At 47.5% G+C, this 23,906-nt stretch overlaps 1 protein-coding gene across 1 annotated transcript in view; it reads left to right on the forward strand.

Moving 5' to 3' along the window:
* Positions 1–2,997: 2,997 nt before the first annotated feature.
* The window catches only part of WWOX (WW domain containing oxidoreductase), a 979,553-nt gene continuing 958,644 nt past the window's right edge, over positions 2,998–23,906 (forward strand). Inside the window, exons 1-4 of the mRNA XM_043599730.1 lie at positions 2,998–3,278; positions 9,281–9,345; positions 9,707–9,764; positions 11,664–11,842. Coding sequence (XP_043455665.1) covers positions 3,172–3,278; positions 9,281–9,345; positions 9,707–9,764; positions 11,664–11,842 — 409 coding nt within the window. The 5' untranslated portion in view covers positions 2,998–3,171. The remainder of the gene's footprint in view (positions 3,279–9,280; positions 9,346–9,706; positions 9,765–11,663; positions 11,843–23,906) is intronic.

The raw sequence follows: 23,906 nt of genomic DNA on the forward strand, positions 1-23,906 counted from the left end.
GATCTATGGTCATAAATTGTCCCTTCTTGCATAAATGGTCACTCAAAGAGAAAAGACAATTCAAATGTAGAAATCCTTGTCAGAAAGGGTGGGGGGTGGTCTTTGGCCTTTCAAATCGTGGGCAGATAGGGCCATCTGGTGTGCAGTTATAGAACCACACGTTGAATTTTCCTTTAATCTCCTCACCACCAATCAACGTGATTTAGTTGGCTTTACCAGAACAAACCGCTCTTTAGGCTTCCTTAGGGGTACATCTTGAGGACCGTGGCTCATTCCCAAACCTAAGGCTCTCCAAACCCATAATAATCGTATACACTAACTAAGCTTGCCCTCTTATAGATCCTTGTGAGACCAAAGACAAAGCCATGTGTAAGCTGGAGTTCAAGGGGCACAGAACTGTCAGTAAACAGAGGAAGCCTGCAAAGAGAGAGCAGAGCAGACAGAGGGGGAGCAAGAAACTGTGAAATCCAAGAGAGGAAAAAGACGGACCTGCCCTTGGGCTCTCAAAGGCCCTAATGACATTTAATTGAGCTCACGTGCACCCTGCATATAAACTTTTGAATTGTTGCTCGCAACCACATAAGTGTGACCAAAACAGTATCAGTTTGAGTGAAGCTAAAAGACTATAAACTCTAACGTGTGGCAGGCCTACCCTCACAAGTCCCCAAATGCCCGCTTGTCTTTCTTCTTTAGCATTCTGACAGAGGACAGAGAGAGGAATAAAATGAGGTCACCATAACCATTTGGGGCCATTAGTATTGTCTGGGCCACTCAGCCAGACTTCTGTCAGCTCATGTCTCTCACCTGTTTTGAGGGACTAGGAATCGAAGAAACCAGCGCCCTTGGGGAATGCTAGAGAATGGACAATCTGAGCCAGCAGCATCTGCCCACCTTGCGAATCTCTGCCCAGGAAGGGGCTGTTCCATGTCTTAAGTAAATCTCAGCATTTAATTTGTGGGTTAGTAATTTTCTGGCTTCCTGTCAGCGTAGATCAGTGTTCTCAAGCGGGCACACGGTTGGCAACAGCCTGGAGACTTGTTAGTTGTTACAGCTTGGGGGAGAGGGATGCCATTGGCATCTAGCAGGTAGAGGCCAGAGATACTGCTAAATATCCTACAACAGGACAGACCTCCCCCTACCTCCCAACAAAGAATTATCTGGCCTCAAATGTCAGTAGCGCTGAGGTTGAGAAACCCTGATGTTCATGACACGAGAAGCCCTGAGGGCATAATTTAAGTAGTAGGAAGAACAGATCGTTGGCCTAGAGGTGGAGAATTTTACCAAGGGGACCACCACCAAGTTTGGGGAAGACGCCATACTCTATCACTACCGGTGGCCTGATGCTGAGTCGTAGGTAACAGGTGCCAGCAGAGGTTGTGGTGAGGGCAATCTGAGAGAAACCTAAGCAGCCATTCCTTGAACAGAGATACAGATTATGATCGGGGCGGGGGGGGGGGGGGGGGGACTAAGACTAATCAACTGATTCCATTTATTCTCCTCCCCATCATTAGGAGGCATGTGACCTAATCTCTACTTATATGGAAGGAATGAATAGACTTGGGTGACAGAGACGAGGGTTTAAATTGGGGTGAGCAGAAGAGCAGCTCATTAATTAACTTATTTAAATGCACATGGCTTGGAGAGTGATGTTTTGATAAATCTGAGATGTGACAGACCTGTGAAAAGTAACATATACTTTTACTAGGTTAGTTGTTGGTTGGGCACCTTCAAAGGAAAGCAAGTCTCTTCCCCAAAGAGCATGCAGAGCAGGAATCCCAAAGCCGTATCAATTTTAGGACTTGAACAAGACCAAAAACAACACAGGCCCCTGCCTCCCCATCCTCCCACCCCCTTAAATACGTAATTTCTCTGATGGAGGCTTACATACTTCCAAGACCTAGGCCACAGAAATCCTGGTCAGTAGACTTCCCTGGAATGCTGAGTTGGGGAGCAAGTTGCAACTGGGGAATGTTCTGGAAAACTCCTTAGGCAAGGCCAAGTTAAAGATACACTTCCAGTTTTTGACACAGGACATTTACAGAATACCTGTAGGTGCTCCAAGAGGAATCGAGAGAGCCATTTTGTAAATTGGGAATTTCATTTTAAACTAGGTCGATTGGTCGAGGGCCAAACCTAAGAAATCACATTGATTCATTCATTTCTTTCTTTCAATAAACTTGTAGGTCTAGGCATTTTACTAAGCGCTGGTGATAGAAAGAAGCGTAAGACGTGGTGGTGCTCTGTGAGTTCCGTCAGGAGTACGCAGATAAAATAAATAATTGTAATATAAGCAATACAGTCTCCACTGCCGGTCATTCCTCTGTTCTTTCTTCTAACTCTGCCCACGTGTCCGGTACATGAAAAAGATAAGTCAATGAATTTTTGGCCCATAATTAAGCCCTTTATAAACGTTAGCCCTTTATTTATAAGCAGAATCTTGCTGTGGCTGGAAAAAACTTTTCCAAGTCTGGGTCATTAGAAGGTTGCGAGAGTTCGCATTTTTTAACGCTCCCAGCGTTACAGCGTTACGATTCCATGCACAATGAAGTTTGTGAATCAGCCTGGGTGATGGTAAGCTCTGGAAGGTTTCTAAGCAGGAACGTCCACTCTTTATAACGTTCTAGAAGAAGGAGAGGCCGGAGGCCAGAAAACCAGCAGCCGCATCCCTCCTTTCTGCTCCGCCGGCTAGTCCTGCTGGGCCTGGCCTACATTTCCCAGGATGCTCATTTGCTGGAGCTCCTGCAGGATTGGCCAGAACAACGCGGAAGTCATTGCAGGTCGCTCAGCAACGGGCGGAGTTCTGGACCGTGACTGGATGCCCACGCCCCTTCCCTGCGGCCCGGGAGGTGGACGAAGCTCAGCTCCATCTCCTGAGTCACAAAGCGTTCACCGGCTTTTACTTCCAGCCGAGCGGCAGTGCGCCCTCTCCGGTGCTCTCAACCAGGGCTCTTCCTGGACCACGCCCCTTTCATCCCGGCAGCTCCGAAACTCCGGAGACTGGATTTCAGTTACCGAGTCTGCAGAGCGGCTCTGGGCGGCGCACTACGCAGGCGCGAGCGTTTGGGTCTCGCCGCGCGCGGCGCTCGGTTGTAGCGGGAGTGAGTTCCTGGACGCGGAGACCCGGCAGCGGGTGACGGAGCAAGGGGGTGACCGACCGCCTCCCCTACCGCCATGGCAGCCCTGCGCTACGCGGGCCTGGACGACACGGACAGCGAGGACGAGCTGCCCCCGGGCTGGGAGCAGAGAACCACCAAGGACGGCTGGGTTTACTATGCCAAGTAAGGGGCCGCAGGGGGGCCGCCGGGCCTGGGACACACCTGGAAGGGGCCGCACCTGGAACCCTGACGGCCTCACGTGCCCCGGACCCTGCGCTGCCCCGAACGCCACCTGCGCGGGGCCGGCGCGGGCCGGCGCTGCAGCCTGGCGAGGCCGCGCGGAGCGGCAGTGATACTTAAAAGAGCTTCCTCGGGGAGGCCCCCGAGGTCCTGAGGAGGGGTCGGCAGCCTTTCTGGGCCCTGGGTCCAGTGGGGTCACCTGGCAGCGCTCAGGAGCGCCCTCTGCTGCTCACGAAGCGGCGCTGCACGGTGCCCTGGTGGCTAACAGGCCTTATTCCCTCGGAAAAAAAAAAAGAAAATCAGGAAAAAAAAAAAAAAAAGCTGATGCCTCGGGGGTCTGGGCAGGGAGCTGGAAGTATGTATTTTAAATAAATCTCCTAATATAGTTATGTATGTGTGTGTGTGTATGTACATATATCTATATACACACATATACATCTGTATGCATATATAATAGAGCTCCAGCAGTTTCCCAGCAAAGTTTTGGAAACACTAGTAGCAGGCCCTTTCTGCCGTTATTAAGCGTGTGACTTTGGGCCATTGAAAGAACTCTCAGTCTTTTTCCTCTGTAAAATGGGTTGATAGAGTTTTAATTCAGGCCGCGTACATAAAGCACTTAGCACAGATCTCGTAAGTACTCCATGCTCAATGATTTCACTTACCCCCAACCACCCTGCAGCCGTGACAGCACTTAAGCCTGATATTAGAATCACCTGCCAATGGCCCCAAATACAGATTTCAGAGACCCTCGTGCCGCAGACACCCACCGTGGTTCGGAATCTGTGTTTTCTAGGCTTTCCACGTAAGGCAGGTTATCAATTGGCTTTGAGAAACGTGGATGTAAATCAGTGATTTTCAACATCTGGAAAATGTCGAAAATGTCTTTTCTTTAGTTCCTCCTCCAGCACATCTCATTTAACTGGTTTGGGCCCTCCCCGCCTCCATTGGTATGTTGTCAAATCCGACCAGGCGAATCTTATCTACCCCAGGTTGTGAGCCACTGCTGTCCTTGGTTGCTTGGTGGAAAGAAAACCAGAAAAGAAAAAAAAAAAAAAAAAAAAAAGGAAGACCTTGGAGAGTTGATTTATTCACGACACATTGGGGTTTTATCACATGCCAGGCTTTTTGCTGGGCGCTGGTTATACTGAGATAAATAAGGCCCAGTTGTCACCCGTTGTTACATGGCAGAGTGACGCGTGGGTGGTTCCCGTGCAGTCTGTATATAGTGAGCGGCAGCCTGTTGGCAGGAGGCATGTGTGGGGAGGTGGGGGACACCGCAGGTGAGCCCGAGAGTTGGCCTCCCAACTCCTGGGCGTGTTCGGGACCGGCCCAGGTGGAGGAAACTGAGCGTAGGCCTCCGTGTGGCGTGAATGCGGCTGGAGGCGTGGGAAGATTGAGGCGGCAGAGAAAGTCCGCGTTTTGTCGGGGAGCTGGGGCTCCATCGGCAGGACCCGGGGATCCCCCAAAGGCTTGGATCCAGGGGGTGCCGGGGGGTTTATGTCTTTCATCTTTTGGAAGGTGGTCTCGGGGTCTGGAGAATGGAAGGGATGAGTCTAGCAACAGGGGGCCCTTAGGCTGTAGCCAGCCTCCAGGCAGCTTCTGAGCGCCCACTCGCGTTCCCTTTGCCTGGATTGCTGCACGAAGGGTTTTGTCATCCCGCCAATGCTGAGCGTAACTGCTACTGGTTTCCCCTTGTCCCTGACCCCTGCACCCTCCTGCCGGCACCTTGTTATCTGAGTCATGGTCCCTGGCCTTGCCTGTAGTCATTTTAGCCATACTGTTCTCATTTGCGCTGTCTTCTCCCCAGATTGTAAGTTTCGTGGGGGTGGGGGGGACCTTTTCTTGTTACCCTCTGTATCTCCTGTGCTTAGCACCCGGGAGACAAAGTAAGTCCCTGTGTAGTGGGGGAAGTAATTAATGCAGTGAAGGTTTCCTCCGGCCTCGCTGAGGGGGGGGGGGGCATACTGGGCTTTGGAATGCAAAGGTGCCCATCACAGGGGCCCTGGCTGTCAGAGCCCTTCTCTGCCTGCTGCTTTGTGTGGGGCCTGCCTTTGTTCCGGCCACCTACCCTAGGCCCCCTGGCTTCCTGTCAAGTTTGCCTGGAGCCTGGGGTCACCCTGCCTTTCCCCTTATGTTGGGTGGCCTTTCTCATCTGCTTCCTTCCTCGATGGCATCCAGTGTCTGGGTGCTGCTTTCACTAAACAAGGTCTGCATATCCCAGCCAGCTCCTCTGAGAGCTTCTGGGGGCCCACAGCCAGGGCTTTCAGTGGTGCACGTACGGTCTCCAAAAAGGCAGTCTCCCAGCCCTCCCCGGTGTTTTGGGTGTCACACTGGCCTGTCTGGTCCCATTGTTTACACTGAATGTAGGGACAGGGCTTGGCTGGGTCCTAACTGGGGGAGTCCCTCTCTCCAGTTTCCCTGGCTCTCTGTTCTTTAGCTCTCCAGGCAGAAGCATGCCTCTGACCAATCCTAATCCTGGATTCCCCTTGATCTCTCTTGACCTGCAAGCATCCTGGCCCTTTTCTTCTAACTCTGAAAGGGTTACTTGTTCTCTCTTGGGGTCTGGGAAACTGCTAATGGGCTAAAAGAAGACTGCCCTTCGTGTCCTTACTGTTTTCATGTGGTCTTCCTCTCAATGGCAGCAAGGCCACCCCCAAGGACAGAGGCTGTAGCTCCCAGTGAGACTCTGGGATCCTAATGAGACCCCCTCGCGGACTCATAGCTTTGCCCCTCTCCCATCGTGTGGCTTCTGTGGGCGCCTCGTGCTTTCCCATGGTGCAGTCAGAAGCACACATGTCACATGGCTCCAGACCCACCAGGCTGGGCTTTCAGGGAGAGGATGACCCTGCCCCTGAGGGCAGACCTGGCACCAGAGAGAGCTGGTGGGCCTTTCTCCCATCCCTCACATGGTCCAGAGCAGCCTCTGTGCCCAAGCTGGGAGGTGGGCATGGAAGGACGAGGTCTCAGTGGCCGGCTGTCGCTGCAGGCACCTGTGCCTCTGGGCTCTCCACCCCCAGCCCCCTTTTCTTCGGAAGCCCTCCTCACAGTCAGCTCTCAGCCTCCAAGTTAACTATACTTAAAAAAAAAAAAAAAATTCTAGAATAGCATTCTTGAGATGATATCCATGTAATGTGGTATGAATTTAATTTTGATCCTTTTGGTTTAAATTAAGATCGCTGTTAATTATCTCTTTAAGTGACAAAAAAGCTTATTGAAAAAGAAAACACAGAAGAGGGCTTCTGTTTAAAGGAGAAGAAGATAACACTTTGGGGACGTGTGTCGTGCTTTTCTGTTCATTAAAAAGTCATTTTAGGTTACGATTAAGAACACTTTTTAATTAAGTTTTGCATGTAAGTATTTATTCAAATTAATACTTGTGTGTGAAAGGCACAGTTCTTAGTTCTTCACACACATTAACTCATTCCGCCCTCTCTAACCCCAAGCAGTTAGGGTTACTGTCCCCTTTTTACAAATGGGGAAACTGAGGCACAGGGCGGTTAAACACCTCCACAAGAGCACACGGCTGGTGAGTGGGAGAGCCGGAGATCATGCGCCTTGGGCTCTGAGATTCTTACTACCAAATTATGCTCTTTTCTGTGAGGCCCGGGATTCCCCTCCAGGGACCCTGTGTCCTTCGGGGGACAGTTGGTGATATCTGGAGATGCTTTCTGATCCCACAACGATGGGATATTGGCGTCTGGTAGGTAGAGACCGGGGGATACAGCTAATCATCCTGCAGAGCACAGGACGGTCCCAGCAGAGAGCGATCTGGCTGAAATGTCAGGAAACGCTGGCTTGGGCGTTTTTTGTCAAAGTCAAAAACATGGGGGTGACAGTGTTTATCTTGGTTTTTTTTTTTGTTTGTTTGTTTTTTAACCTGTCTTTCAGGATAGAAAAAACACATTCTGAGAGGATTTTCCAGCTCCTTTGGAAAGCGTTTATTCACTCCCCCTGTTTACATCGGGGCGGCTACGAGGGCAGGTGCAGGGCTGGGTGTGTGAGGGTTCAGCGGGACGCACGCCTGCCCGAGAGGGTCCGCGTTCCTCTCACAGGGGCACTTTGTGGATTCTCGAGGGCAGGTCTTTGAGCAGCTCGGCTCAAAGCTCATTTGATGCCCGCCTGTGGGATGGAAACTGCTCGTAACACCAGGCAGAGGAAAATGGTCACATCTGTAAACTTTTATTGTTTAATTTTTTTAATGTTTTATTTATTTTTGGGAGAGAGAGAGGGAGAGAGAGAGGATATGAGTTGGGGAGGGGCAGAGAGAGAGGGAAACACACAATCTAGAGAAGGTTCCAGGCTCTGAGCTGTCAGCACAGAGCTGAACGTGGGGCTCGAACTCATGAACCTCGAGATCATGACCTGAGCTGCAGTCGGACGTCCAACTGGCTGAGCCACCCAGGCGCCCCCGTAAACTTTCTTGAGAAGCAGGGCGTAGGGCAGGGCAAAGAGCGGGAGCGGCGTGTGTCCTTGGAGGTGTCCGTTTTGTCTGCTGGCCGCTCCCTCCAGTGTGCGAGGAGACGCAGGGTCTGTGTCAGCGGGGAGGGGCTCGTCCTTACTGGGGACTCAGGGTCTCCCTTTCTGCAAGCAGGAGTTCGTGGTGGCCGAGGTACAAGCAGAAGTGGGTCATTGCTGCTGATAACCCTACATTTGTACAGTGACTTCACTGTTCAGTCGCTGTCACAGGTAGAGCGTCCCTTACCTTTCCAGTGGCTCTGTGAGGTGGCTGTGGGGCAGGGAGACTGGCCGACTGCAGGCATGCAGGCACCCGAGTCTTCGGCCCCGAGTCCAGTGTCCCCCGTGACCCTGCACCTGCCACTGAGCGTTTGCAAAAACAGACCGGAAGCCGGCATTTCCCACAAAACCCTGCTTGCTGGGTGTCACATCTTCCAGTGTATTCCTGCTCTGTCTGTTTGTTCTGTTGAAAGCAATTGGTGGGGAAGGAATATTGAGATTTTATCATCTAGATGTCAGTGATGAATCATTATTTTCTACTTTGGCATGAGTATGTGAACTTTTAGGGAATCCAGCCTTCCCTTTGAATGCCTCTTACAACATCCAGCTGCTTCTCTGATGCAGTAATTTTCTGTTTTTCCCGACACTTCATCACCCGTTAACAGGTGTCTCTAGTCTGTTGTTGGCTCACGATTTTAATTATAACTTTGTATGCTGTTAGATAAAATGCCAAATTTACCACAAAAATGAGACTAGTTTGTATATCTGATTTGTTTAAAATAATAGGTAGCACTTTTGAGGCTCTTTACACGCAGGTACTGTGTTCAACCCTTTATGTACCTTTCCTCATAGCATTTCCTTGAGATCAGTTCTAGGGTTCTTTCCATTTTGCAGGTAGGAAAATCGAGGTTCTGAAGTTGAGTCACTTGGCTGGGTGGGCAGTTCGTTGACCTTTGGGGCTATCCTGCCACATTCTTAAATACCTCTTGGGAGCAATTAGGAGTCAGTGGTTAAAACACTTTGAAGTTGCATCTGTGGAAAGAATAAATACTTAAGATTCATATTCTATCTAATGATCTCTAAATATCGGCATTATATGCTAGGCTGAAGTCTGGCCACCTATCCCGGAATAAAACGAAAACAAATGCAGACCCCTTGTGTCGCTCTGAGGGCTTCACTGAGTGAGCTTCCTGGGGTTGACCCACACCTGCTCCCGGTGCCCTTCCCCTCCTCCTCTGGAGCAGCTCACGGCGCCGTTCTTTCCGGAGGTTTCCTCCGGCTGCTGCTCTTCCCCACCCAGGGAATTGGATCTGGTGCAAACAGTAACATTTATGCTCTGAGTATTTCTTTTCTGAACTCTGGCTTTACTACTCTTGAGAGACAGTATTGTTTGGGAGGGAAAAAAAAAGTTAATGCAGCTTATTAAGTTTTAGAAGTGTAACCCTTTACTTACTGTTTTTTGTGGATTTTTAACTTTTTTTTCTTCACAGTCACACTGAAGAGAAGACCCAGTGGGAACACCCGAAAACTGGAAAAAGAAAACGAATAGCGGGAGGTCCGTATGTTGTTCTCATAGAGCGAAGAACCTTGTATTCAAAGCATACATGACCTAGGAAAACTGTCACGGTCAGAGGGGTGACAGGCCGCTCTCATTCCTCGAAGGTTCTTTCCTTGCTCGGAGGAGCTCGCGGGACGGGGTGGAGGAGGCGATGAGAGTGGGGTGGGCTGGCGAGGGTGATCTCTCTTGGGTTTTCTGGAACGGCCACGCGGCCTGAGTGTGGCCCAGCGTGGCTGCTCGTCGGTGGGCCAGGCTTCGGGGTGGGGGTGGGAGGGCGTGGCGTCTCCGGACCCTGGCCCGCGCGTCCGTTCACCCCACCCCTGCCGCGCACAGACCTGCCAGCCTTCCTGTGTTTCAGACTTGCCGTATGGATGGGAGCAAGAGACCGATGAGAACGGACAAGTTTTTTTTGTCGAGTAAGTGGCTGTATAGAAACTATTCTCAGTCATTTTTCTTTTCTTTTAAAGCATACTTGTTTATTTAGAGAGCGTGCACACACACGTGTGCATGTGTCAGAGAGAGAGGGAGAGGGAATGCCAAGCAGGATGCACGCTGATGCCCCGAGCCTGACGTGGGGCTTGTGGGGCTTGATCTTACTGTGAGATCCTGGCCTGAGCCGAGATCAAGAGGCAGATGTTCAGCCGACTGAGCCACCCAGGCGCCCCATGTTTTGCTTCACAGTAGGAATTTTTAGTTGTGAAAGTAATATACCTTGAATATAGAAAAACATGTAGTATGTATAACTAATTTTATCAGTAGGAATAACTACTTTTAACAATTTTTTGATTTATTCTCCAAGTCTGGTTTCTATACCCATGCTTTCCTTAAACTAGAAAAAAGTAGGGAGTGTACTGTGTGAATTATTTAGTAACCTGTTTTATTCCCATGTAATATCTTGTGAGCATTTTCTCATATATATATGTATTTCAAGACAGTGGTGCTTAATGGCCATGGAGTCTTATTATTTTTTTTTTTACAGAGATACTGTGACTTATATTATCTACTGAGCATTGATGTTGTTGAATTCCTGGGTAGTTCCTTGGCCCCTTTCCTCTGAGCCTGTTACCGTGATGTGCTGGTATGATGTCCACAACCTGTGCTGGGGTTGGGCATGGGGCGGAAAGCCCAGGTCCCTTCCCATGGTGCACATGCTTTCACCCTGGCTTCTCTCAGGCTCCCAAAGGGAAGTCTGGGAGGAGCCGGGAGAGGTATATACATGTGTCCCCGGCTGGTGGCCCCGCAGCACGTTGTGGCCTCTCACACTGTGCCCGTCCAAATGCCTCTGTGGCAGCTCTGGTTATAAGTAAAATGAAAGTTGGCTTCTTCTTGGCTCTCTCTACTTAATAGGGTGATAAGTATAGATTAAAAAACATTTTTTTTAATGTTTATTTATTTTTGAGAGAGAGAAGGAGAGGCAGAGAGAGAGAGGGAGACAGAATCCAAAGCAGGCTCCAGGCTCTGAGCTGTTAGCACAGAGCCCATCGTGGGGCTCGAACTCACGAACTGTGAGATCATGACCTGAGCCAACATCAGACGCATAACTGACTGAGCCACCCAGGCGCCCCATAGATTTTTAAACTATATTGTTTTAAGCGCACACATATAGTACAAGTAAACTTTAAGTCACAGAATCTCATCTATTCAGGAGAGTTAGTTCTTAATGGTTTTTAAGATACTTTGAGGTCTTTTGTCTCCGATCGGAGAGAGTACATTTAAAATGTAAAGCAATAAATCTGTTACACAGGAGTAACCTAGTAATCCGTGTGTACCAATGTATTTTAATTTTGTGTCTATAAGACTTAGCTCAAAGCCAGATCACAACTATAGTGCTTGAAGGAGGTATGAATATGGTCTTAAAATGAAAATCATTACAACTTCAGAATGTTCACACTTTTTTTTTTTTAAATATCATTTTGAGATTTCTCCCTCTCTGCCCTTGCACAGGGTTCAGAGATTTCCCTGAAATCTATGGAAAAGAGTGGCTGACAGATCTTACAGCCACATTTACATGAATTAAAAAAAGAAAAAAATCCCAAAGCTGCCTCCTTTTTTGAGATCTTAGGATACAAGACAGTGCTTTCTGTATGCTGCAGCGTATTTTACAGGCAGTTCTGAAGAAAAGGATTTGATGATTATCTTTCCAGGCAGGAATGTAATCCTTCTGGAGGCCAGAAGACAGACTTAAATGGATGCCAGTTCTTTCCAGGGTTAAGAATAAGCCTTTTTAGTACATGAAAAATGGGGTTTGCCTAGTCCAAACTATAAGATTATCTCATGTTTATAAATGCCTGGGTTCACTGCTTTCTCCTTTGCAGCCATATAAATAAAAGAACCACCTATTTGGACCCAAGACTGGCGTTCACTGTGGACGATAATCCTACAAAGCCGACTAGCAGACAGAGATACGACAGCAGCACCACCGCCATGGAGATACTCCAGGGCCGGGATTTCACTGGCCAAGTGGTTGTGGTCACCGGAGCCAATTCAGGCATAGGTAGGCCATACCTTACGGTCGTTGTTGTTATTTTTTGTCCCTTAAATTTTAACCGTAATGAAATCTTTCGTAGTGGTTATCTAATTTAAAAATGTGTTGATAGCCTTTTCTGCTGTCGTTCTGTGAAGACACTGGCCTCTTTTTAAATTTTTTTTTTTTTTCAACGTTTATTTATTTTTGGGATAGAGAGAGACAGAGCATGAACGGGCGAGGGGCAGAGAGAGGGGGAGACACAGTATCAGAAACAGGCTCCAGGCTCTGAGCCATCAGCCCAGAGCCCGACGCGGGGCTCGAACTCACGGACCGCGAGATCGTGACCTGGCTGAAGTCGGACGCTCAACCGACTGCGCCACCCAGGCGCCCCGACACTGGCCTCTTTTTAAACCGCACTGTTCTCATGCAAGGTTGCCGGGGGCTGCCGGGGGCGGGGCGGGGGAGGGGGGGTCGGCCGTGAATTCTCTGAGGGCTGGACACTCAGCACAAGGTGGTGGCCATTTTGGTTTTGAAGGACTGGAGACAGCCCGTTCCGTGCGAGGGCTCCCGACCCGGTCTGTGTGGTGTGAGGACACATTTCAGCTACCTGGGTTTTTGAAACCAGAATTGACTGGTAATGAAATAGGGGGAGAAAGGTTGCTGCAGGGTTCAGCTGGTCACTGAGTTCCTTTGGGAACAGGATCTCGTTCCTCTGTGAAGCTGGGGAATTAGTCCTTGTCTTAACCTCTGGATTAACCCTCTCAACTGCAGGGACGTCATAGGTAGATGGCTCCAGAGGGTTCCTTCCTTAGGATCAGGGGCTGCCGGAAGGAACCGTGGCAGAGCAGAGGCTTGTACAGGAACTTTCCATGTGATTTTATCCTTACTTTGTTTTGATCCACTAACATCAGTGCACGTACCTGTAAGAACGAACCCGCTCTGAGTAAGGATTTGCATCCTCAGGGTGATGGACGCAGATAAAACATAGAATTACCTTTGGATGTCTTCTGGCAAGTTCTCTCTGCCCTTTGGCCCCTCGCGGTCCCCCCACCCCCGCCTCGTTGGCCACCTCTTTCTTAAGCTTTGTCTTCTCACCCTTTGTGCACCTCCTCCATTGTCTCCTTGCTCTGTCCTTCTTGATTTTCAGTTACTCCTTCCTGAACCTCCGCAGACACCCCCCGGCAGCATCAGGGGGAGCGCGGGAGGTGAAGATACATTCTGTGTAGTCGAGCAGGCGATAGTCCCAGAGCCGAAGTCTTGACTATGCTTGTCTATGAAGGCAAAGAGGCAAATGGAATTTTTAAAAATTGAAAGGGAATTTATTTATTTTTTTTTTAATTTTTTTTTTTAGTGTTTATTTATTTTTGAGACAGAGAGAAACAGAGCATGAACAGGGGAGGGGCAGAGAGAGAGGGAGACGCAGAATCTGAAACGGGCTCCAGGCTCCAAGCTGTCAGCACAGAGCCCGACGCGGGGCTCGAACTCACAGACCGTGAGATCATGACCTGAGCCGAAGTCGGACGCTCAACCGACTGAGCCATCCAGGTGCCCCAGAAAGGGAATTTATTTAAAATCAACTCTCAGGCCTCATCGTAGGCTCAGAATATCTTCTGAACTTCTGTATTGGGGTGAATTCTATATAATCATCATTGATGTGGAAACTGATGATGATGCTGTGCTAAAAATAATGGCTGGATCCTCAGTCACCCAAGAAGCAATATGTTGTGTTGATTGCCTTGACTGTTCTTATGTGAAGGTGTGGACCAACACGGTGTGGAGTAATTAAGAAAAAAATCAGTGCTTAAGGAATTAAGTAAAACCTCTTTTTTTTTTTTTATTTAACACTCAGTTAACCAGGAACCTAAAATATCTCATTCCTTTACTCTTCTGGCTAGACAGTTTTTTCCTTTAATCAGTAAGGTACGTGACTACTGGCTATTTTCCGTGCGAGAGTTCAAACTTTGTTCTGTCTGACGTCAGATAGCAGACCGTTGGGTATGGCTAATGCTCCACCAAAGATTTGCAGCATCGAAAGCATCAAAGATTGCGACCCAGGACTAGTGGAGTTGGTTCGCAGTACACCGAGAGCGAGCTGTGTTTCGATGGATCTGTAACCATCGTAAAGGAGGGGATTCTGCGGCAGTGAGAGTGAATGTGGTGTTCGTTAGAATGGACCTTGAACCTCTTGAAGACTCTTCCTCGCTGATGTCCATAGTCCACTTGGTGGACACTGCAGGCAGGTGCCTGTGGTCCAGTTAGCAGTGGTGGCGGATCCTAAAGCTCAGAGCGGAAGAAGTGCTGGGAGGGCCTTGGGGCGACCAGCCCTTCCTATTCAAACACCCTCCTCCCCCCCGGCTTCTTCTCTAGCTCCAGCCTCCCCTCTGAATTGCCTTTAGTGCCGACACCTCAGCCCCTCTCTTCTCCACTCTTGGGAAGCTTAGGTCCAGGTGGCGCTAAAGGTTTTTACGCTTAGTTTTTGAAACAATACCGCACTGAAAATTCCGAGCCATCAAATCCTTGCAAATAACCTTCCCTCGGCAGCAGCGGTTTCAGGCTTCAAGAAAAGAGGCTGAAGAGAGGCTCGTGGCTTTTCATCATCCCTGAGTTCGCTTTTGTATCCCGCGTGGCTGCCTTAGAAAGCGTCCTTGCCCAAGTAGGCTGTGGCTTCTAGATAAAGTCCTTCCTTCTCCTGAACTGGGAAACATGTCAATTTATAAATTGCTATCACCACTTTTCAAATGAAATAACTGATTGCGGGGTGAATTGAGCATCTTCATTTCCAAGACTTGTGGGCATTCCGGAACCATCTTCCATCAGAGCTTTAATGGTGTTGGTGTTCACTTTCCTCTTGCCGAAATTTGGAGCCTGCCTTACTGTGCGTTAACTGTCCAGCCTTTACCCTTGTGGATGTCTGTTCTCTTTGGAGTAGTGTGGGCTGGAACGAAGCAGAGCAGTGTTTATTTTGGGAGCGGTGACTCCTTGACTAAAAACATAGGTAACCCAATTTGCTTTGTAAATGCTGATTTACAAACCTGGTATTTCCAGTGACTGTTTATTTTTTATGTTTTTGAAATTCTCCACAAGGCATTGCCTTGTTGGAATTTGCTCTCGGTGGGGCTCGCTCTCTCTGATGGGCGGGGATGGTCGGGAGGAAAGAGGGGACACGTCTCCTTGATGAACTTCGGTGAGGCCCTGGGAGCCTGCCCACCTTGAAGCGGCCTCTTAGCAGATTTTGTGTGATCGTCTTCCTCCTCTGGCTGTGAGTGATACAGAGCTAGATTTAGAGTTTTTCGAATTTTCAATAGTTTGTAGTAGTAAGTAAGGCAGTTGGAGGGATTCCCACTTAATTCAGCTCAAAAAGATCAGAATGATTCTGGGGGATAGAAGGATTCTGAAGAGATGTCGGCACAAAGCGTTATGCGTTCTTGAAATCTTTGTTTTCACACTTCACGTCTGTAACCAGGCATTGCTGCTGAGGCAGTTCAGCTATCTAGACTCGGGGTTGGCAGACCCTGGCTGGTGGGCTAAGTCTCATTGGTGTCTGATTTTGTAAGTTAAGTTTTATTGGGACACGGCCACTCCCGTTTGTTTCCATTTTGTCTGTGGCTGTTTTCGTGTTATCAGCAAAACTGAGTAATCACGGTAGAGACCATATGGCTTTGCAAAGCCTGAAATATTTGCTCTCTGGTCCTTTACAGAGAGAGTTTGCCACCTGCATTAAATGATGGTAATCCCTTTAACATGATGTCACCCCAACATTCTCTAAATTAGCCACAGTTTAGATAAAATTTAGATAAATTGATGCCCGCTCACTGTGTGTAACTGCTGGGGACATCCCGCCCGTGGCTTGCACCCCCGGCTTCAGCTCTGTCCCCCTTTTTAGTGAGCTGCGAGCGTTCGCAGCATTCGGAAGCTGTCTCCTCGGAAACTAACGCTCTTCTCTCCTTGACCTTTGTCCAACCAGCGTTCTGACCTGAAGACCTTTGTAGATTGAGAGCTGTAGCTTGGACCCCTCTCTGTGGAGACCAGCCTCTCAGTGCCCCGGGGGAAGCCATCTCTTCACCCAGAGCTTCTTCTAGCAAACCAAGAGGCCTGGAACCCCACAGTCGCGACCGCTAAGCAGTAGACACGGGGGAGGAGCTGCTTTCCGTTTGTGCTCGGCGTGGCGCTGAGCAGGGAGGGTCGGCTGAGTGGCCACTCTCTGGATCTAGTGACTTGTTTGCTGGCTTCGATTTGCTAAAGCTGAGTGGACATGGCTGCCGCCATTTAACGGTGATCGTTAAATACACACCTCACCGGGAATCTCGGGAGAGGGGATGTGTTAGGCTAGGATTTCCCACCCTGGAGGACCCCATCGCTGCTTTTCTAGACTCAGCCTGTCAGTCGCCCTGATTTGGCTCTGCGTGTAAATGGTTCCGCCCGAAGTGCCACCTTCTTGGATCTGCGGGCTGACACGTGCCCGTCAGAGGCAGGGTTCTTCCAGTGAGGGGTTCGCTGAGCACCCAGTGTGGGACAGCGCCCTCCCTGTTGACGGTCTCCCGTCAGCAGGGGCTTTTGCTGGGACTCACGCACTCTGCTGCCACAAGCAGGCAGCACGATCGTGTTTAAGGAGTGAGACCAGATTTTGTCAAATGTCCACTTAAAAACTAGTCACAGCTATGAGCAAACGAGATACTTTCAGTGTGATGTTTGTTCATTGGCAATGATGCTGAAAGTTTCTCCTTGCGGCCTTAAACCAAGCCACTAGTTAAATTTGATTTTTCAATCCCTTCTGGAGTTGATTCAAGTTGAAAAGTTCCTTTGACCTTTTGAACCTTCATAACATTGGGCTGCATCAGATGTCGTGACTTTAGATCTAGGATAGCCTGGTCTGCTTTCGATTTGTGAGCCGCAGAACTCATCACCAGGAATAAAACTTTTGTTCCCTGAAGAAATACTGGCTGGCCACCTTGGTATATACAGTGAAGTGTGTTTTAGGACTTACGCTTCACTTTCTGTTGGTATTTATGTTATATAATCACCTCCCTGTGTTTTGTTACAGGGATTCTGATGATGTGTATTTATTTAAATAACGAAATTGATCCATTTTGAGATAATGGGTATGCTCAAGCTGTGAAAATCCCCCCTAAATTTGTTCTCCTAAAACAAAATGAAGGTATCAGATTTTCATGTAGGAATCCCAAAATGACATTAGAGTATGACATTGAAATTGCTCGTTTTGGCTTTTGAGAGCCCGTATTTTAAAGCTTGGGGTCCTGTTCCTAAATCATGTGTTGAAATTATGGTGCAAAGCATAGTTGCCGTGTTCTTTTATCCCTCTGGTCACCTCCATGATGAATTCGTATCTAGTATAAATTCTACCAGTTCGACAGTAATACAGGCAAAGTATCTTCTTCACGTACAGAAGTGTATTCTGAGGATTTTACACCTACACTTCACCTTTAGGAACTGGACTCACTTCTTCTATGCCTTCAGTTCTTTGCTCTCTTTTCCACACCTAGTGTTACTAAATTTTGCCTTCTGTCCTAAACCATATGTTTACTTTTTTTGCCCCCCAGTTATTCCCAAAGCTCCCATAAATCCAGGGCCTGAGACTAACTTGAGTCATTTTCTTTGTCAGAATGTACTCATACAGGGTCATTGTCATTGCACTTGGGAGGCTGAAATGCCTCCTTTCCTTTCCCGACTGTCAGTATGACTCAGAATAGTGGGATCTTGGCATTTATCTTCTTTTTAAGAAACTGGTGCTCATTTGGAGAGAGATAATTTCTGAAATGATCTAAATAACCTTTTAGAAATTTAAACTCTCATTTTAAATGAAAAACTTTTGTGACCACTTTTCTTTTATGCTAAAATATACCTGTATATTAAATAAAAAGGCTTTAAATTTATTTTGTTCCAAAACCATTTTGAGATTTTTGGCAATATTAAAAAAAAGTGCCTGAATGATATCACATAAAATTGAGAATTAGTACCTTATGGATTAAATGACCATTTTACGCTGAAATATTCTTAGACACTGAATGTCCACGGAGATCACATGATCTAGCTCACAGTATGTGGAAATCTTAAGAAAGCTGTATATCTAAAGGAAGAGACCAACTGGCATATTTTAATGAGCCTCATCTCATAATTGGTAATATACAAAGGATATTTAGGTATATATAAACATATAATAACATATAAATAGTAAGTTGGTACATTTTTTTTTTTTTGTAGATCCCAAACTCTTTTGTCATCTAAGAGTGGAATTTCATACTTGCATGTAGGTTTAGATTTTAAATCATTTGTTTCAGTGCCATTATAACAAGAGAGGGTCATATGAGTTATTGTTCAATGACAGAATGGTTCAAAATCATAATCTAAAGCAAATATTTAAAAAATAGGATTTCTACCCTGATTTGAGGTTGCAGGTGTTTTACAAAGTTTGAAACTTTGGAAATTATTTCACATAATACCCAGTTTAAGTATTTAGATCTTTTGGTTTTCCATACTACAGTGACATAGTGATTGTTCTGCAGAAAGTGTTGTGCATATTTTCTGGAATAAATTAGCCTGGAAGAGAAAGGTCTTCATACAGTTCTGTCTTTCCTCCACTAGAGGGCTCTGTTGCTCTTTGATACCGTTAAACAAAAGCGGTCGGTGGCTGCTGAATATAGTTTTCCTCCTCAGCTGGTCTTGCTTTCATTTTTGTTAAATAATGCCTTTTAGTTTCCTAACATATCTTTTAGTCCCTGTACTTCTCGGTGAAAGAGTTCAAACTGAAGACTGTTCCTGGTGTCATGTTTGTTTCTTTTTCCTTTTCTCCCCCTTTTTTTTTCTGGGTTTTGTTTTTTTGTATAAAATGCCAAGGATGAAGAGGTCCATTTAATAAAAAGGTCCATTGTGTTCAAGGAGCAGCCCTGTTCTGCCAGATTACACAAGGGCATGTGTTTTTTGTGACATTATTGGTTTTGAGTGTGCTGGCCTATCAATAATGTGATTTTTTTTTTCTAAGTAGAAATTGTAATATTTAAATATTAATGCCTCTGTTTAAGGTTCATTTAGAATGCCTTGGTGATCTTAGAATTTTTTCTAAGAACATAGTTTCCTTGCCCCTGCCACCTCAGCCTTATGCAGTATTATATAATTTATTTGTAATTAAACTGTTTATTAATGATATGTTTTGTACTAGTAGAAACTATGTCCTTTTGGATCCAGTATATGTTTCTTAAATAAGAGAGGCCATATGAAACCAAATACTTAAGGTGAAGCAAGTAGCCAGGGCCGTGTGTGTACAAGATCTTAAGGAGTGTGATTTTTATTTTGGCTCCCTAACTAGAGTTTGAGGCAACCCATTAATTGCATGCTTCGGTTCTCAAACAGAAATTTGGCCCAGGAAAGGAAACGCTTTTGGCTTCATGAAACTGCTTATTTTCAAATTTCAAATGGGGACAGAACGAGTACACTACGTTACATTACTTTTTATTTGTACCATTCTTTTTCTCAGCAGCTGACTTTTTCTCTCCTAAAGGTGATGGAGACGGGAAAGCATTGTGAATACACTTGTAACACCCCAGAACGTTTTCACTGGAGGAAAGCTATTTCGGTTGTTCGTACACAGATGCGTCTGTTTTTTTATGAAATAAAAATTGTCACAACTAGATGGTTATTCTGGGAATTATTACAGATATTGTAATCAACGGTGTGCTGGCCGTCGAAACGCCCTGGGTCCTGGCTTGTTTAGTCTGACGTGGCCCACGTCCTTTCCCGCGCCTGGGGCAGCACCTACTCTGTGCTCTTCAGACCTACGTCCTCGGCCTTTTCCAGAATAACGTTTGGGGTGGCCGGTAGGCCTTCTTGCAAAGCTGTCTTAAGTGAAGCCTTTGGCAAGTTGATCGAAATTGCAAAGGCAGGAGTTTCTGGCCTAAATGTGTCCTCTTCCTTGGGCTTCGTAGACAGCGCTACCTCGCGTGGGATGGCCGGTCTGTATCGGCCCAACTAAAGGAGGTGAAGAGGAAGTGTCCTCCTACGTTAAGTAGCCGTGTGACACAGTCGGGATCTAATTGTTTCAAATCGGTGAGTGACTCGTTCAGCAGGCTGTGCTGCGTGGTGTTCCGGAGCCTTGCTCGAAGCCCGATTCCCATCGTGCCGTCTCCGAAAGCAAGTCAAGGTTTCCTCACTGGACCCCGAGGCGAGACGTGAGACTGTGCGCTCGTGCGGTCAAGAGCAGGAGAGAACGGGAGAGAGAGTTTGTGTGCGTGACGTGGGGCGGGGCGGGGTGAGGAAGCTCATATTTCAGTGCTCTTTATAATTTCTCTAGGGTTGGGGACACACTGGCAAGGTAGACGGAGCGGGGCCTTTCCTGTGAGCGCGCTCTCTCCTACAAAGGGGAACAAAATCACGGTCAAAGCAGTTTCTTGTGTAGTTGCACGGAAATGGAGGTGAACAGTAGTGCAATATGTTTCGTTTTCACCCTTACCTGTAAAATGTACTTAATTATTCCAGATTAGCAGTTATTGATTACTGTCATATCATCTCCTATCCATAGCCCTTTAGAATTCACAAGGCTTCCACACGTCTTATTTAATTCTCACCCCAGGGCGCACAGCCGTCTTGAAACGAGTCTGAACAAAAACAGAGAGGTGAGGTGACTTGCCCCAGGTCACACAGCCCCTGAGTTAATGGGGCTGGGGGGGCTGGAGTGGAGAGCTCCTGACCTCGTGCCCCGGGCCCTCTCCATGCTGCTTGCTGCCTCCGTGTCCCAAGGACGGGAGCACAGTCCCGACCAAGCTCTTCTCAGGCAGCTCACCCAGTCCGAAGTCAACACGTTTATTTTAATGTTTATTTATTTTTGAGGGACAGAGAGAGACAGAGTGTGAGTGGGGGAGGGGCAGAGAGACAGAAAGGCACAGAATGTGAAGAGGCTCCAGGCTCTGAGCTGTCAGCACAGAGCCCGATGTGGGGCTGGAGCCCGCAAGCCGCGAGATCATGACCTGAGCCGAAGTCGGACGCTTAACCGACTGAGCCACCCAGGTGCCCCCGACGCATTTATTTTAACAAGTCTGTGAAAGCCCGCTCTGCGCCAGCCCGGGTGCTGGTTCCTCCTCGGTGTTGTAAACTGGGGATCGGAGGAGACTTACGGGGGCGGGGGCCGAGAGCTGGCGTCAGTCAAGCTTGTCCATGTGCCAGGTGTCAGGCTAGAGTGGCTTCGTATGCCTTCACGTTTAAGTCCTTTACAATCCTTTGTTATCGGTTTAAATCCCTTATGGAAAACTTAGAAAGTGCGGAGGAGTAAACATAAAAAGATGCAGATAAGGAAAAAGGATCAAAGGATCACCCCAAGTTCTTCCCAGCCAGAAATAGTTGTTCATATTCAGCACGTGGGATTCTGAGCATTTTTCCCTCCCCTTGTTTTGTGATTTTTCTGTTGAACCGTGGAACCTGACCATCTTTCCCTGCTGTTAAATATCTGACAACATTTTAAGTCACTGTGTCGTGTTTTCTTATATGGTTCTTCTCATTCTCCCACCGTGGCACATTTGGGTGGATTTCAAAAGCTTTTGGTGATGCCACTGAGAGGAGACGAACGTCTTGTAATGAAACGTTTGTACCCGTCCGGGACTACTCTGCAGTTTTATTTTCCGGAAGTGGAATTGTCCAATCAAGGGATTCGTTCCCTAACCTTACCGTCTCCACTGGTTTTTGATCAAACCACAACCCTTGGAAAACTGTGCTACTTTGAAATGTGCGTTTGCCCTGTGTCCTTGCCAGCCTTGGAGATTAGCTTTTCTTTTTTAAAGTCTCGGTTAAATTTGCATATCTCTGATTATTAGTTAGATCGATCAGCTCTGCATTTGGCCATTTATGTTTATTCTTTTATGAATTGCCTTTTCATCTGATGTTCGTGACCATTGGGTATGTATCAATTGCTAATTGATTGCTTCATTCATGTGGTATAATTTAATATTCAAAATGTCCCTTTCCGTGAGAAGCTAATTTATCTGAAAGTGTCTATTACTTTAAGCACACGTTCAATCTTGCAATCCAGAGAAAAATCATGAGGAAGAAGCTGGCCTAACTCCTGTTTGCTTCGGTAAAAACTTTTGAGTGTCTGTCTTGTCTGTTATACCAGCTACAACTCAAATCATGGGCACTGCCGCTTAATGCCTGCTTTTAAGGAGGGACCCCCCCCCCCCCCCCCCCAGAAGATTCCGACTTGGTCACTTAACGGCAGTGGTTGAATCCCAAGGTGACACCATGGGCGACATTTGGTTATTTTGGTGTTGTGGATGTCCCCCCAGATCTTCTATTAATGATGGTTACAACTCTTCAGAGCTTTTCTGTGCATTATCTCATTTGATGAGCCTGGCTCCCTCGTGGTGAAATTGTACCACTGCTGAAAATAGCTCTGCTGACAGGCAGGGGAAGCTTGATAGGTAGCGAGTTTCTATCTGGAGAGGCAGCAGGGTGCATGAGAAGAAATACTGGCTCAGGAAGCAGACGTGACCTAGTTTCAAAACCGGGCCTCACCACGTCCCCTCTGAGTGTCTTGGGGCAAGTTACTTCCCTTCTCTGAGCTCTTGTTCCACATCTATGAAACACAGCCGGCATTCCTATTTTGCAAAGTTTTTAAAGATGGGAACATCAGAGTGCCCAGGGATTTGTCTGCTCAACATTGCAGGCGCTTAGTAGACTGCAGGCATTTTGGGAATGGGAGGCAAGGCGATCGGGTTACTGAAATTAGTTTGGTATTTTCCTAGCTTCCTGGTTCTTGGATCCTCAAAAGGCTGCCTTAGTATCTGTGCGTTTGTCCTGAGATGACCTTTCTAAATAACCGTTTTAGGCATTGACTTGTCTTTAGTGTGAAAGGAAACCTTTTAGGGATTTTTTGGTTGGAGGTCCGATAGCTTCATCCAGAAAAAAAATGTATCAAGTGAAAAGGAAAAAAAAAAAAAGAGAGACAAGGTATTTTTGTTGCAGTGAAGGAAACTGATCTATTCAGCTTGGGGGTGAAAAGCAAGGAACAGCATACAACGTGGAGCGAGAGTGCTTGCTCACTTGCGTTTGGGCGGGTTTCCAGGACGGCCCGGTGTATTCTGCGCAAATGTCCATCCTTGCCATCCCGTTTACATGATCAGACCAAACACCGTATCGGTGTGTGAATAGAGTTTTATCGGCACTTAAGCAGGAATTGGAGACTCCTGGGGACATGTCAGGATGAGAACTGGCCCGTGACACAGGTTGTCATTAGCGTAAGGCGAGCCACTTAACTATTTTGAGCCTTACTTTTCCTCCCTTGTCAAATCGAGACAATAATTGTTGCTGCTGTCACCTGCTTTGTAAGGATCGGCTAGAAGGCAATGGGCAAAGGAACAGTACCGTACGATTGCGGGTGTGGAAAAATAATCCCAATAGTGGTCAGAGAAGAGGCGCCTGCAGGAGAAGGAGGCTGTAGGTTTGGAGGGAGGCGGAGGAGGAGGAAGAGAGTAATTTAATTCTGTAATGGGTGGGCTAATAGAGCATCTCTTGACGTTTTGTTGGGATGTGCTGAGAGGTTTCTGCAGGTATCCCCTCCTGGTTCAGAAAGGTAACCTGATTTGAAGTGACTTTATTGTGCATTTGGCAGTCGATTTGGTGGTAAGGACCCGAAAGTCTTACTGGAGCCTGTCCCTCAGAAACACTCGGATACTCAGAAATCTGGGATGACAAGAAGGAACTCTCTGCAGAGGCAGAACGGCCGCGGGCTCCAATGGTGTTGAGGTTTCTTTCTTTGGTGGAGATGTCTGTCATTGGACAGTAAGCTTTCCTTCCTGGTTCCTTAAGCTCCAGCTGCTCAGGCCGCTCCCCGCCTGCTCACGGCCACTCTGTAGAGGCGAGAGTGAGCTGGGTGCTGGTTGCTCACATGACATCAATGAAATTGCCAGCAACGTCTTGATTCTGGAAACCGTTTTCCTGGTGATCACGTGCACTGAACAAATGAAAATAATCAATCCCTTTCAAATGGGCAGCCTCTGCTCTGTCAGCCCCCAATGCCTGCAAGGAGGAAGTCTCAGAACTTTTCGCATCTTTCGATGTGTCTTCCGACTGCCTTCAGTTTTTCTGCATGGCT

Source organism: Prionailurus bengalensis, chromosome E2 (assembly GCF_016509475.1).
Source record: "Prionailurus bengalensis isolate Pbe53 chromosome E2, Fcat_Pben_1.1_paternal_pri, whole genome shotgun sequence".
In the NCBI taxonomy this organism is placed as follows: Eukaryota; Metazoa; Chordata; class Mammalia; order Carnivora; family Felidae; genus Prionailurus; species Prionailurus bengalensis.